The following is a 16,613-nucleotide window of genomic DNA, read 5'->3' as shown; positions in this document are numbered from 1 at the left end:
TCTGAAATGCCTTCGCATTCAACTAACAAACTGTTGATGCGGTCAAGCTCACAGTTCCTTCCAGCATTTTCCTAGCTATTTTCCCTTTCACTGCTGTCCCACCACCTGCACCATCCGCAGCCTTTCTTTTCCCTATCCCGTGGTAGGTGACAAATAAGTATTTACGCAAGCTCTGGTAGAAGCGGTAAGACAGAATAGCTGGCAAGACTAGCCCCGTCTATTGAGTCTCAAAGTTATCAGCTCCTCAATAAAGTTGAACAGTACCTTAATTGCCTAGATAGAAGATCTTAGGGAAGTGGCCCAGCCCAACCACTTCCAGGCTCAGACGGGTGCTGCAGGAATGTGCATGCACCTTTACAGTGATTCAGGAGCACTGCCCCTGCCCCCTCCTCTCTCTGCAGCATGCAGGGCGTGTTGGGGCACCGTGCCCCACCCCAGCCAAGCAACAGCAGGCGGGTAAGGCGGCCAAAGGAGGCCTCCATTTACCAGGAAGAGTATCCCCTGTACTCTCGGGCTGTGGTGTGTGTAGCTATATTCCCCCAATGCAGCATCAATAACAATCAACATCAATATTCCCCCAATGCAGCCACTAACAGACGCTTAGTTCTCACTGGCCCATGAGGTCAGTCTAGGAGCAGGATTGGGTAAGGGGAGGAAGGGAGGAAAACCTCCCTCTCAAGAAGCCTCACAGGCACATTGCCAAACAGTTTGGCTTACCTTGCGAGTGTCAGTATCACCTCCTGAGACCGCAGCCAATCACAGCCGCAAAGAGGTCAGTGACACTAAAAAAGTGGGGGATGGAAAGAGCGTGAGGTAGAGGCAATGAGCAAGAGGGGGAAATAGCATCCAATGTTTTCTGAACTCTTTCCTGTCAGTGCTCACTGTTGGCTGGATGCGGCACCTCCCGTCATCAGGAGACGGGTGCCAGCATCTTGCGCTTCCCGTCCCAGTCAATCATGGGCCAGGGTGCATAGCGTGGGCCATCCAGCAATGTTGGTTCCACAGTGCAGCACAGTGATCTGGAGGGCTCCTCAGACTATTCAGCTAGTTTCAAGGTCGTCAGAGTTAGGGTCTCCTATGCCCTTCTGTTTGAAACCAGAGTAAAAGCAGTCATAAACAAATGTTTCAAAGAACTGCTCAGTTGCACCCACCCTTGCTCTGGCTGCTAAATTGGAGTGGTTGATAGCCCCCCTGGTGTCTTTATATCGCTCTTCTGGAGACAAATCTGAACATGCATAATGGTGGCAAGTTTTGTTGACATTTTGGCAAAATGGTGTAATGCTCACACTGACAGCATGGTGGTAATTGTTTAAATATTATGTGCACTGCTGGTGCAATAGTGCTCAGCTGCACAATGTATGGAATATTATGGGTAATTCTTGATATTTTTGTAACCAAAACACCATTGCTGTCTGAGGCCTCAGCCTATAAGATTGTTTTACCTGTATGCATCTGTACATGCATTCATTTGCCCATTCATCCATTCACAGGTTCACTCTATCATCAAGTCATTTATCAAAGCACTCACTGATGTACCCATTCATTCACATACCCACCCATCTATTCACTCTCTCTCCTATGAATTTTCCATTGCCTCAGTCAGTCACTTTATCCATTTATGCATTGAGTCATAAATAAAACCATTAGCTCATCCTTTCAGTCAACCTCTGATACATCCACACAACTACTTAAACTCTCACACATGCACACACAGCTTCCCCAAAGTACCCAGGCTTATTGAGTTTGTCTATGATTTGTTTGCATGTGATTTCATATTGGGTTTTATTGTGTGTTATATTACTGTCTAATGGTAACATTCTTATTGAATTGATCACCAGGCTAGGGCGTTAGCAATAAATACAGGAGAGTGCATCGAAGCAAGGCAGTATTAATGCAACTACAAAAGTACAGAAAATGTGATATTGTATCCATATGTATAAATTTACACAATTTGCTAGGCTAGGTTTCACAACAAGTCGTCAAGAGTTTACGGTTTTGTGCATTTGAACTGCTTACACCAAACAACAAATGGCATGTGTTCTTATTCATAATTCTAGTTTAGTTCATGCTGCCAATGTATTTTGCCTGAAAAGAGTGGTATGTTCTCATGATTTTTGTGATCATAAAATATGTTTTTTATAGGTAATATCTTGGGTAAATATTGCAGCAACACCACACCCGATCCTGTTGACACTTCTGACAGTTTTGCTTATGTCAAGTTTGTCAGCGATGGATCTGAGAGCGCCTCCGGGTTCAGGTTGCGCTTTGAAACAAGCACTGAAGGTAACACTGTCTACTCATAAAAGGCTGTTTAGATGAATGACGTTATGTTATGATTTGTTATGTTATGATTTGTTATGTTATTTTGTTTTATACGTTTTGTTATGTGTATTTGTAATCACCTGCAAGGGTATCCTGACGCTGAGCTCTGCTTATGGTAGATTAGTTAATTGAAAAGGCAGGTCTTCAGCTTCTTGCAGAATTAAAAAAGAGAGGAGGCTCTGATGTGGAGTTGGTCATTCCACACTTTAGGAGCAATGTAAGATAACACGTGTCCACCTGATCTTGTTCCGTGTATGCCTCGGATGTGTGCCAGTAGGAGCGCTGTGGAGCGGAGGTAACTGATTGTTTGGTGGAAGGAGATATGACTGTTCTGATAGGTGAGGGCTAAGTTGTGTAGTCTCTTGATTATGTGTGTGAGGAGTTTGAAATAAGCACATTTGTGTATCAGGATCCATGGGAGCTCCCTGAGGTGTTGTGTGATGTGATTTGTGTGTGTGGGAGGTTGAGGATGTGTCTGGTTGCTGATTTCTGGATGATTTGTAGTTGTCTGGTAAGTTGCTTGGTGATCTCGGCCTAAAGGGTGTTACTGCAGTCCAACTTGCTAGTGACTAGGGTGTGAGTGACTTTTTTTTAGTGTTGCTTAGGAACTATTTGAATCTCTTACTCATAATCGTCAGGGTGTGGAGGGTGGATGTAGCGACGGCATTGACTTGTGCGGTCATGTCCAGTTTCCTGTTGATGATTCTGAGGTTCCTGGGCATGGGTCCGAGTTCAGCCGGCCACCAGTTGGAGTCCCATGGTGAGGTGTTCCTTCTGAAGAGCTCTAATTGTGTCATCTTGGTGTTGATCTCGAGACAGTTGGCTTTTATCTAGTTAGCGACTTCAGTCATGCAGTTGGTGAACTTTTTTCTTGTCTTGGAGATCCTCTCAGAAAAGAATAGTGTGAGTTAATTGTCATTGGCATTGACGAGGATGTTGATGTTGTGTGCACAGATGATGTTGGCTGGAGGGATCATGTATATGTTGAAGAATGTGGGGCTGAGCGATGAAACTTGAGGCACTCCGCAAATTAGTTTGTAGGTCTCCAAGCAGTAAGGTGCCAAGCTGTCAGCTTGCGTTCTACCCATTAAAAAGGAGCATGTCCATGTAAGAGCAGGTCCTTGGATGCCAATCTCAAATAAGCACTAGATGAGGATGGGGTGTGAGATTACATCAAATGCTGCAGAGTTCCAGGAGAATGAAGGCCGTCATCTCTCCTCTGTCAAGGATCATGCAGATGTCGTCTATGGCAGCAATGAGGGCTGTTTCTGTACTGTGGTTAGGCCTGAATCCAGACTATGTGGCATCAAGGCTGCTGAAGTAGTCGATGAAGTGTCAGTTGATTAGTTTCTCTAAGGCCTATGCTCAGTATGGTAGGAGGGAGATGGGTCTGTAGTTGGAAAGCATAGTGTGGTTTTTTAAGAAGGGGAGTGACAGTGAAACACTTCAGGGTGTCTGGGAATGTGGCTGACACGATGGAGGCATTCAGGATGGGTATTAGTGCTTCACTGATCAGTAGGGGTCCTTTGGTGAAGGGGTGATGGGGAAAAGAGTAAGATGGGGCCCTGAGTGGAGGGAAACAGCCTTTGCAATACTGCCTTTACTACACAATGACTTTAGCACGAAAACTTAACAACACATGCGTCTGCCATGTAGGTAAGAATTTCTGCCTTTACCATGCATGGTAGGTATTGATATGGTAAGGATATATAAATATATATATATATATATATATATATACATATATCTATATGTATATATATATATATAAATATATATATATATATTACCTACTGGCGGTCGCCAGTAGGTAGTTATAGTTAGGACCACGTTTCCATAGGAAATCCGCAACATTCTATTTTGAATAACTTTTGCGCCGGTCGACGAATCCTTGCAAATTTTTCAAAATAGGTGGGGCGCTACGCTCCGCTCCTACCCTGAAAGTCGCGGGGGGATTCGTCAAGCGGGGGCTGAGATAAAAGGGGGGTCCCAAAACGCGTTTTTCCCATGCATTTTTCCATAGGACCTTTAGACACAGCTACAGCCCGAACGGCTGAACAGAATTACTTGAAATTTGGCAGAGAGGTAGTCCTCAGGTCAAGGAAGTGCCTTTTGTAGGTTTGGTGTAAATCTGTTCAGTAGATTCGGAGAAAATAGCCTTTAAATCAATATATATATCTGAGCCAGCTTACGGTGCTCTTACCGTACGCGTACGGTGGCGTGCGCGAGCGCGATTCTGATTGGCCCTTAGATCTTAGTAAACATTCGAATCGGTCGAAACCAGGAAGCGGCGGCCGCCATTTTCTCTCTCGCACTCTGAGGGGGGAGCTGATAAACAAATGCCAAAAACATATAAAGGGGCTGTTTAGACAGCGCCCATGCACATAACCATATTAGTTGAGTCTTCAAAGATCCCCCAAGGCAAAAAACGGTAATTTTTTATTCTTTGAAAATTTCGCCGATTACGCTTACCGTACGCTTACCGTACGCGTACGGTAAAAAAATTGTTTAAAAAAAAAATCCACACTCTCTCCACCCCGTGTGCAAATGGTGGCCGAAGGCCACCATTTGTGCATGGCTTATACGAGCACAGCATTTCCCAAAAAAATTTCAACAGATTACCTATCACAAGGAAGCGCATAATATGTCCTCCATGTGCGCACGGTGCACGAAGCGCATCGTGCGTACATGGCTCATCTAGCGTAACGTGGGCACGCGGCACTAACTGCGTAAAGTGGGCGTGCGGTGCGCGAAGCGCACCGCGTGCTCATTGTGCGCGCACGGAACGAACTGCGTTAAGTGGGCGCGCACGCCACGAATGGCGTAAAGTAACTTAGCATTTAAAAAACCGTACAAATTCTCTGAAAAAACCATAGGTTTCACACACGTTATAGTTAGGAATTAGCATTTAAAAAACCTTGCAAATTCACTGAAAAAACCATAGGTTTCACACATGTTATAGTTAGCGGAAATTTTACTGATAAAAAACCAATGAAATTCCCCCGTTATAGTTAGTGCAGGAAACTATAACTCACGCGACCGCAATCTTCTGCTGATGACATATGTGTCTTTATGAAAAAAAAATATTTGTAATATATGTATAGCTAAAAATTTATGGAAGAAGACATGGGCAAATAAGTGTCTAAATACAGTATTAGCATCAGCAGAGGATTGCGGTCGCGTGAGTTATAGTTTCCTGCACTAACTATAACGGGGGAATTTCATTGGTTTTTTATCAGTAAAATTTCCGCTAACTATAACATGTGTGAAACCTATGGTTTTTTCAGTGAATATATATATATATATATTCCATTTTGATATATTTAGGGTTTAGGGGTGGGTTAAGGTGAAGGGTGGAAAGGGTAGTGTTAAGGTTTCAGGGTGGGTAGTGTTATAAGCAGGTTAGGAGTAAATTAAAAAGGAGTGGGGTTTGGGGGGTTCCTCCCAAAAAAGAAAATATATGTATATTAATAAAATAGATAGATAGATAGATAGATAGATAGATAGATAGATAGATAGATAGATAGATAGATAGATAGATAGATAGATAGAGGTTTCACTAATCTTATTATACTTACTATTGCCTGGTAAAGGCATGTATTGCAAAGGCATCTGCATGGTAAAGGTATGTGGGTTAAAGGCTGCGCAGAAAGGCATGCATGATAAAGGCAACCACCCTGAGTGAATGGTCGGCATGGTAGCAACCTTTTTGAAGGTGGTTAAGTTGGGCCACATGTTAAGGGTTCTTTCTTCGGCTGTGATGGGAAGCTCAGTTGCGAAGGTGACGAATTCCTGGTGAGGGTTGAGGTTGCCATAGACAGAGGTAATTTTTATACAGAAGAATTCAAAAAGCTTGTTGCAGATATCTTGCAAGTGATTTCTATTGCTTGAAGTGACAGGAGGCACAGTGAAATATTTGATGATAGTGAAAATGTTCTTGCTACTGTTAGTGCCTGCGTTAGTGCGATGTGCAAGAGTTTTGTGCTTGGTGTTCTGTATCTGCTGGTGGTAGCGTCATAGGGCAGATTTCAAGATGTATTTATCTATTGCATCGTGACTCGTTCTCCATTTGCACTGCAGTTGCTTGCAGTGGCATTTCGTCAGCCTGAGTTCCTCGGTGTACCAACGTTCCTGTAGTCAGGCTCTTGCTATCAGCTTGCAATTGAGGTTAGCCAAGGTGTTGGTGCATGCGATGACCCAGCTGATGGCTTTTGATTAATAGTCTTGAAAGTTATTTTGATTCAAATAGTCTTGCTATGGTTGTTTACTAATATAGTCTAATAATATTAAATTGTGATTACAAACATTTTGCTTTTCATGTTACATAAAATACAAATTGTGTTGGCCTTGAGATTTGATTATTCATGTTTGATAGGTCCAGTCAATAGCACATGGGTATTTCTCATTTTGTGTCTGCTTGCTCTATTTGAACTGTAAAGGTCAATGTTATTTACCTTTCCTTAAATTCCCATCTGCATGCATTTACCTATTGCTCCTATTAAGGAATCCTCTGGGCATCTGATGAGGATGCCAACTAATAAGTTCTCAATTAAAACTTGAGATTAAAGGATCACATTTTAACAATAATGCCAACCTACTATTGCAAATTTATTTGGCCAGACTCCAAATTACCTGAAGTTCCAGGCTATTCAGAATTTGTGCATCAGTCAAGCTTTTCTGAAGTTCGAGCTCCAAGTTTAATAGGCCAGGGAAGCATGAATTTACATTTGTAATTAGGCCCAGAGTGCTGGAGTGTGGGAGGGGCTGAGTACCATGCACTCTGCTTTATTGGGCTTTACGGGTTAATTAAGGGTGACATATTAATATTTAAAAGGTAGGTTTAGGCCTTTAAAAGGGTTTGTTTTGACAGGTCGAATTTGCAGTTTAAACCTGTCCTGCCAGGCTTGCAATCATGTTTTTCACTGTTACTCTAGTAGTGGTACCATGTGTGGAGAAGTCCACTGGTGACATTTAACTTACACTTTGTACCAGCTACTAGGGACTACGTTAAATATGCCAATTAGGAGTATTGCAATTCAACATGTTTTTTGGGGTCAAAGCACCTACACTGGGCACTGGACAGGAATGTCTGGACGTGTGTTGTCATGTCACCCTGATATGGCACAGCAGGAGGTGTCAGAAAATTTGAAAATTACACAGATATTTTTACTCATAAGCCATACATTGATGCAGAACAAATAGTCATTGATTACTGGTTGCACCTCTAAACACTAGTTCCCTGTAGTAGAAACCTGCCAGGAAACCTGGTAGTACTATGAAAATATAACTTAAGCCTCACAGAATGGCAAAAGAACCATGCAGACCTGTTTCTTTTTGGTCAATTTATGTATGGAATTCCCAATTCCATGGGATTCAATACTCCCATCTACCACCTGCTCGGAGCAATTGCCAAATGGGACAGAGGAGTCGCAGAGAGGGGGTGTCAGTGGGGAGAGCCAGGTATAGGCTGGCAGGGAAGAGCGTGCCTTGCTCCGAAGTGCCTTAGGGAAAGGTTGGACAGGGGCCTATAGCTGTGGTCAGGCTGTCCCTGAAGTCCAATTAGCATACATATTTAGGCACACAAATTTTTCTGATGGTATAACCAGATCCAGTGTAGTCCTGTTGCCGAACATCAGCCATTTTCAATCAAGCAGAGCGTTATGAACCGCGAAGCTCCCTTCCACCCAACTCATAATCGGACGCATAGTGGTCGATTCCGAACAATCTAGAAAGCATAAACATCAGTAATATTTTATGTTTAAAGAAGGTTGCCAAACTTCTCACAAATTCGAAATAATATGAATAGGGCGAAATTCTCCCAGGAATTTGTGAGACAGACAGCTCTAGTACAGTCTTAAAAACTAATAAAACCTGATAGGTTATATATCAATTTTAAATGAGTCATGCAACATACCTTGACTTAGATGGAGAACAACATGCATAGATAGCAAGGGTGAGATTTTAACGAGATGGTAAAAACCTTTGTTGTGCAGATAGAAAACAATGGTTGCTGATCAGTACATATGAATACCAACAACCCACACCTACGAACTAATGCAAGGTTTCAGTCTAAAAAATTATCTTAAAGGAAATAGTGAAAGCAAAAGCAGAAAATATTGTGACTGAGTCAAAGTAGATGACCATTGTGAAAACTGGACATAAATGTCTTTGGGCCAGAATAACTGCATGTATATCCCAAGAAACAACATGAGCTGTCATGGACACTTTTATAAATCATTTAGAGTTTTATGAATTATTTGGAAAGTTTTAGTTTTTAACAGGAAAGGAGGGAAATGGTGAAAAGCAAACATCTGAGAGAAAGTCCAAGGGAAGGAGCAGTAATGTGTACTGTTGTAATCTTGGGTAAAGTTAGAAGCCGGTGATGTCAAGTTTAGAACTCAGCCATGTCATTAGAATGTAGTGAGGTTGCTCTGAGACCTTCATTCCAGAGCTGAGTGTCCTGCTGTATAATTGGTGCTGTTCACCTACGCTGAAATATTCAATTAAACATCCTTTCTTCAATTCTACTAAGAAGATGTCTTATCTTAACACTGGCAAAGAGCTGTTTTTGGCCTGATTGGGGACAGGCACCTTCAGCACCAACTCCCCTTTTCAACTACTCGGATTACCTGCCTTCAGTCCGTGGTCACCCTCACCAACCCAAGCTTTACCGAGGACTCCTATTCTCCGCTAAAGAACTGTGAGTTATATTTTATCGGCCATTCCTACACCTTAGAGGCAGTTTTTAGAAAAGCGCTTTATTTGATCGGCTCACCGTTAACAGTTGCTCCTCGAGCCGTCCCTCTTTTGCCTCGCGCTCTTACTGCTGCCTCCATCGCTAGAACGCACGCTGCACTCCAGCTTGTGATGACGCTGTGACTACGCAGCGTGTGTTTCCTCTTCATCGTCATTGGAACACACACATTCACGCCGAGACTACGCAGCGTGCAGCCATTTTAGTTCCCATTGTTTACTTCCTGCCGATAGCGGACAATTCAACGGCAAGGATTATATATGACCACAGAATTTTCCACATCGATCCCACGCAAAGACAATTACGGTGAGACTGGTCAGTGTTATTTCTTTATACCATACAGCAGTGACTTTCGTTTTCTTTGTTGCTCTTTTTCCTCACATCGGTTACATTAAGAACAACTAAACAGTGACTTTGCTTTTGTCGTTTCTTCTCACAACAATTAGTTTGATCTCTCTGATATTAGCTTTGTTAGTCATGGCCACGACATCAAGTACGTCCCAACCACCACCCTTTTTACCTTAGGAGGGTGACCCAATTCTTCCCTGGAAGAGATGGAGGAACCTGTTTGACTCCTATAAAGTGGCAATTGGAGGAGAGATTGGAGGAGAGAACTTCTCAGCAATTAGGAAGCAAGCAATTCTTCTGCATAATTTGGGCATAGAAGGAAGAAACGTCTATGATAGCATGGACCTTATTCCTGTTGGCAGTGGAGATGGTGAACCTGCCGAATTTTTTGAAATGTCCATGACCATGTTAGAGAGATACTTTGGTCCTTGGATTACTGTGGTGCTAGAAAGACACAAGTTTTTTACTAGAACTCAAGATCCCATAGAACGAGTTAGAAGTTATGTTGCTTCTCTCAAGACTTTAGCTCGGACTTGCTAATTTGGTCAACTCTCAGATTCTCTTGTCAGAGATCAGCTTGTGAGATGCACCAACAGCACTCGAGTTCAAGAGAAGCTCTTGTCAAAAAATCCGTCGTTGACTGAAGCTGTTGCCATTGTAGAAGGAATGGAGAATACCTCTACTTGGGTGAAGGAGATGAAAAAAAACTGAGAGGACAAAAAAGAAGGGAAGGATGAAGTTCATGTGTTAGTTGATAACGATGCCCAGGAAAGCTGTGACAATGTTGTCAAAGTCTCATCTGTTGAAAAACATAAGACTTTGGAAAAAGATGTGCGTCCACGTTGTCCTCCCAAAGCATTACCACCTAAAGCAGACTGTGAAAGCCGTTCTCCCAATAGTAATAGTTTCAGTGACAAAACTTCTGGGGAGTCTCCTAAACCAAAGTGTTTTAGGTGTGGCAGTTTTTCACAATTCTCCAACTACCCTCATTGCTTTGCCAGGGAGTCTATTTGCAACAAATGTGGCATTAAAGGACACTATGCCAGGGTTTGTAAATCTTCCATCAAGTCTCGGAATCCTGAGAAGGGAGCTGAAACCGTGCGAACAATCATTCTCAACGTCGGCGATGGTGAAAATGAAGTTGATGCTAGAAAAATTGTAATGCCTGAGGGTGACATCTCTGTTGATGGTTATGACTTTGTAGTTTTAGCTGATTCTGGCTCACCGTTCACAATGGTCAGTAATAAGCAATGGGACGAGGTTGTGGGGTTGGACAGTATGATGTTGTTGCCACCTGACATAAACCCTGTCAGTTATGGTGATGCGAAGATTAATGTCCTTGGGTATGTCGAGGCTAATATCCAATTCAAGGGCAGACAGACAATGGGTAAAGTCTAGGTAGCTGAGAGAGGAGACAATCTCTTGGGATGGAGACATCAACCTGACCTAGGCATTATGCTCAATGCCAGTGCACGAGATCCGAAAGATCAAGTTATGTTGGTGGATCTTGAGGGTGAGAACCAAGATTCTATCTATTTTGATAGGTTTCTGAAAGTTTTCACAGACACTTTGGGATGTCTTAAGGGATTTGAGCATAGGATTGTTCTTAAGGAGAGAGCTGTGCCTTGTGTGCACAAAGTCAGGAGAGTGCCCAATATAATGATGGCACCACTAGAGTCTGAGCTCAAAAGACTCTTGTGTCTGGGAATTATTGTAGAAATTGAAGGGTCAGAGTGGTATTCTCCCATTGTTTTGGCCCCCAAAGTTGGTGGTGCCAACGTTAGGATGTGTGTGGATTTGAGGGGGCTTAATGAGTGGATATGGGTAGATCGACAACCCCTCCCGAACATTTCTGAGTCTCTTAGTATGCTCAAAGGAGCGCAGGTCTTTAGTGTGCTGGACTTATTATCCGCATACCACCAGGTTCTTCTTCACAAAGACTCGAGACATCTAACGTCTTTTGTGACGCCTCTGGTGGCTTACCGTTTCCTGAGAATGCCTTTTGGGTTGGCATCGGCGGCGGCATGCTTCCAGAGGGTGATGAAGTTAGTTCTTAAAGGAGTACCTAATATCATGTTCTTTCAGGACGACATTTTAGTCTATGGGAGGAATGAAGTGAACACAATACAACTTTGACGTGTGTTTTAGAGAAGTTAAAAGAGAGGGGACTTACCCTGAAGAAACAGAAGTGTCGCTTAGGGTTGAGATCTGTCACTTATTTAGGTCATGTAATCTCTGGTGAAGGGATTCAACCCAAGTTGGAGCTTGCAGAAAGCATTGTGAAGGCTCCGGCACCCAAGGATAAGGATCAAGTTAGATCATTCTTAGGACTGGCTGAGTTTTATTCCAAGTTTGTGAAGGGATTTGCCAGCGGGACTGAACCCATCAGGGCTTTGCTTAAAGGTACACATTTCTTATGGTCGGATGAATGTGAGAGAGCTTTTGTTGACATCAAAACTGAGATTGGGAAGTTACTAACCTTAGGGCATTTTGAAGTCAACCGCAAAACTGAGTTAACTACAGACGCCAGTCTCAAGGGGTTAGGAGTAGTCCTCTCCCAAATTGTAGATAGGGAAGAGAAGACTGTTGCTTTTGCCTCAAGGGCACTTAGAGATGCTGAAGTTAATTACTCGCGTGTGGAGAGAGAAGCTCTGAGTGTGTTTTGGGCCATTCAGCACTTTAAGTTTTATCTTTGGGGAATTCCATTTCTGGTCAAGACAGATCATCGTCCCTTAATCCAAATTTTTTCATGCCGCCATAGTGAACAGATCACGCCCAGGCTCAAGCGCTGGAGTGAGGGTCTTCAAGTATATAGTTTTCGTGCACAACACATACCTGGGAACAGTAACAAGTCTGCTGACTGTCTTTCACGTTTACCTGTTGAATGTGAACAAAATGAGACCAACATAGAGAGTGTTTGTTGGGTGGCTGAGTCACCCTTGTCTGGTGAAGAATGGTTGGATGGTGTGAAGAAAGACAAGATTCTTTCTTCCCTTAGCTTATGGACGAATCAAGGTTGGCCTGACTATAAAGTCTTGGACCAAGAAATGAGATCGTATTGGTCTGTGAGGGAGGAGTTATCATTTTATGGTGGGAATCTAATTAGAGGAGACAGGGTAATTCCTCCTGTGGAATTCAGAAACAGAATAATCAATATAGCCCATGAGGGACACTTGGGTAGAAGTCTTACCAAGGCCAGAGTGAGCGAGAGATACTGGTGGCCCAGCATGGATCACATGACTAAAGACGTTATCAAAGACTGTGTGCCATGTGCTTCCAGCGATAAATCTCGTGTTCCTAATGTTGCACCTTTGTCCCCTGTGGAAGTTCCTGATGTTATGTGGACAAAACTGGGGCTGGATATTGCTGCCCTGTTTGAACTTTTACCATCTTGTGAATGTTTTGTTATTTTGTTAGTAGATTACACTTCGAAATGGGTGATTACTAAATGTGTGTCTACTGTGTGCACCAAGATTGTGATTGATTTTCTCAAAGTTGTTTTTGTCACGGAAGGTGTGCCCACATTTTTGGTCACAGATAATGGGGAGCAGTTCGTTTCCCACGAGATGTGTGAGTTTCTCAAAGATCATAACATCATCCATCGAAAAACAGCTCTGTACTCACCACAAAGTAATGGTTTGACTGAGAGGATGAACCGAGTTGTCAAAAGTTGTGCTCAGCGTGCTCTTGAATCTAAAGTCTCTTTCAATAGTGTTTTGAGGGATACTTGGTGGGCACATCGCACCACTCCCAATGTAGTCACACAAAAATCACCTTTTGAGGCCTTGAAGGAAAGGAAGGCTGTTTCCAAGTTAAACCCAGTTTGGCTGCCTGTTTGTATTGATGGTGGTATTTCTGTTGAGACCAGGCGTACTAGAATGTCTGAGTATCAGCAGAAATATAAATCCAGTTTTGACTCTAAGATGTGTGTGAAGCAGAAAAAATTGCATCTCGGTGACAGAGTTATGGTAAAAAATCCTAGACATACCTTGAAAGGCAAATCTAGCTTCTTGGGTCCTTTTACCATTGTTGCCATTAGGAAGAATGTGGTGAGAGTTGACACAGGTTGTACATGGAGCATGTCTAAACTTGTGAGATTTCCGGGAAAGTCTTTAGATTCATCATCTCCAAGTTCTAATCCTCAGTCCTCAGATGTGAATGTCAGCTGCAGAGAAAGTTTTTCATCAGTAAGCAGTAAAAATCCGCCTGTTAAGCTAAAAGACTATGTTCTGTCCTAATGTATATATTTTTTTTAATTTTCCTTATTGCTAGAGTTTTGTACAATGTTATCCTGTTTTGTAGAGTTTTTACATTATCTTTCTTGCAGGGTTTTGTTTCAATCTTCTTTTCTTTTACTGTAATTTTAGTGTCTTGTTATTTATTTCTTGTTTTCTCTTTTGGGAGGGGGATGTGTTGTTATCTTGGGTAAAGTTAGAAGCCGGTGATGTCAAGTTTAGAACTCAGCCATGTCATTAGAATGTAGTGAGGTTGCTCTGAGACCTTCATTCCAGAGCTGAGTGTCCTGCTGTATAGTTGGTGCTGTTCACCTACGCTGAAATATTCAATTAAACATCCTGTCTACAATTCTACTAAGAAAATGTCCTATCTTAACATGTATCTTCAGAGATGAGCAACATTTACAAACTGATTTAAGAGGAATTCTTTACTAGCTGATTGGCTTGGGGATGCTATGAGTTTATTTCTTCATTATCATGCATGCATAAGGTTTATTCTGGACCTGCCTCAAATGTAGGGGTAGAAAATTGACATGAAATAGCTTGGTACAGAGGTTATTTGGGCTGAGCATTCAGAGGTAAGTGTCAAATGTGCTGTCATCGTCTAGTGATATTTCCTATTGTTTGGCCCTTTGCAGAGTGTGGTGGTAATTTAAATGGAGAAACAGGGACCATCAGCTCTCCAAACTACCCTAACCTTTACCCCCACAACCGTGTATGTGAATGGAGGATTACCGTGCCGGTGGGGCGGAGAGTCGCACTAACGATTAGTGATATGAGAATCCAGGATGACCAGAGCTGTAACCGTGATTATGTGGAGGTAAGTGACTAGTTAGTGCTTAGTTTATAAAGAAAGGAATAATTGCAGCTGCCCGAAGGCTTTCTCATGGTGCTGCCTAATGTCAGTGTTGCAAAATACCAAGGCAGCTAATGTGTGTTTCCCAGGTTGTTTTCGCCCCAACATTAGACCTTATTGCTCCTTTATTTAAAAAAAAAAAAAGCAAGCAAGGCCAGGAAGCCTAAAATCTGTATTTAGATCTCTTTTGCTATGTGAGGGCCCTGCTTCAAACCCGTGGGGTTACGTATTTATCAATTTCTGTCATGGACTTGGAGACACTGACATTTTGGGAAAACAACCTCCCATGCGCTGCTCTGAAATCAGCCTCAAAAAACACATCTTGCTCCTTAGCAGGTCCGCTGACATTTTAGATTTGGCAATAATAAGAGCTCGCAGGATCCCATGGATTCATATATAATTATGTCTGCTCTGCGAGATTTATTGGAGCCATTGCGTAGAACAGCCAGACAATCCATCACTCACCTGCGGTGCTTATTACTCCCAATAAAAGAACTTAGGCTGGCCAGCCAGGCATAACCAACAATTCCAGAACTGTAGGTGCAGGCTGTGTGACTATGAGCAAGAATCACTTGCACACTGTTGCTGTCAAGGCATGGACAGAGAGAGGTAAGTTTAACTACAGCTGATCTTTGTTACAAAACTACACCAGACTTTGTAAGGAAGCACTGAATCATTGCCTTAACTCTCCGAATATATGGGGCACTGGACCTGATAAATTCTTTATTAAAGTTGCAAGGAAACTTAACTCCATGTGTCCATAATTCGCATACGTACAATATCTTTCACATCTCTGTATTTATTAGGCCTATCTGGTCTGGGATAGGGTTACATCCCAGCACCAGATTTGGGAGCGACTGTTGATCCATTAGTGAGCAATCTTGAACTACATTTTATGTATTGGGTTTTCAATATTATTACCGTTTTATTCACAGCTGATTGAATGTAATTGTATCATGATTGCATTCCATGTGTAGTTTATGTAAGATTTTAATTAATCAAAAATAATAAATTTGCTTAATCTTAGACCCAACGGTTTTGGGCTGGTTAAGACGCATCAAAGCCAGTCAGAATCCTTTTCCGAATAGGATGAGTATGATATACTTGTGCTCACCCTCTGGTAGCTTGGCACTGAGCAGTCAGGCTTATCCTCAGGGCTCAATTGTAAAGAATTGGCATAAACCCTCCTTACTGTGTTCGCTACAGAAAGAGTCCACACCATATGTATTAAAACACATGTCTTTGTATTATACAGACACACACTGAAATCAAAACGAGATACACATTTTATATACACTCTACAGTTATATGCAATCTTCAAACTTCTCTATTGAAATCAAAACAAAACACACATTGTAAATGCACTTTACAGTTATATACAATTGTCAGACTTTCCCATTAGCAGAAAGGTTAAACAGTCACAGTTCTTTGACTATGCCTCCTGACCCAGCCCCGCAGTCCTCCAGCAAACGATACACGCTGCCCCGGCTGGCACCCCATTGACTAGGCAGTCAGAACTACCTAACACGGAAAGAAACAGTTACTTAGTTTCGTCCATCTGGATTAGGCCTCCATGCACCCGACGGCACCTGCACAAGAGCCCACGATGACCACCAATGAGAAGGTCCAGCAATGAAAATAACTTTGCACTACATTAAAGATCATCCACGATACTTGACCTGTTCTTTATACCGAAAGTTTCCTCTTCGCAGAGTCATCCAGCACAAACAACTCTTTGTGCCAGACTTAAGAAGGTAACATTTCAATGAGAGTAACCTGGTCCCGGTAGCTAGTCCTCACTCCATTTCAGTCAGTCTAAACTTTTGACTTTGCTCCGCTCTACTGCGACTAGATGACCGTGAGTGGTGCTGGTGCTTTCAGGTGCTACTTTTACCTAAAACATTAAAATTGATTATCTCCGGTTCTACTAATTGGATTTTTATTCTGGTCTAATTTTATTTATTAAAATTTACTTTATTATTCTACATTGGTTTGGGATTTTTCTTGTGCTGTGTTTTCACTTTATTATTGTTTGTGTGCTTTATAAATAGTTTGCACATTACCTCTAAGTTAAGCCTGTCTGCTTTTCGTACCAAGC

At 42.4% G+C, this 16,613-nt stretch overlaps 1 protein-coding gene across 1 annotated transcript in view; it reads left to right on the top strand.

Moving 5' to 3' along the window:
• The window catches only part of CUBN (cubilin), a 1,289,359-nt gene that overhangs the window by 809,956 nt on the left and 462,790 nt on the right, over nucleotides 1-16,613 (top strand). Inside the window, exons 47-48 of the mRNA XM_085631507.1 lie at nucleotides 2,143-2,283; nucleotides 14,298-14,479. Coding sequence (XP_085487633.1) covers nucleotides 2,143-2,283; nucleotides 14,298-14,479 — 323 coding nt within the window. The remainder of the gene's footprint in view (nucleotides 1-2,142; nucleotides 2,284-14,297; nucleotides 14,480-16,613) is intronic.

The sequence above is a fragment of the Triturus cristatus genome, chromosome 10 (assembly GCF_964204655.1).
Source record: "Triturus cristatus chromosome 10, aTriCri1.1, whole genome shotgun sequence".
Taxonomy (NCBI): domain Eukaryota; kingdom Metazoa; phylum Chordata; class Amphibia; order Caudata; family Salamandridae; genus Triturus; species Triturus cristatus.
This window is presented reverse-complemented; position numbering and strand designations above follow the sequence as displayed.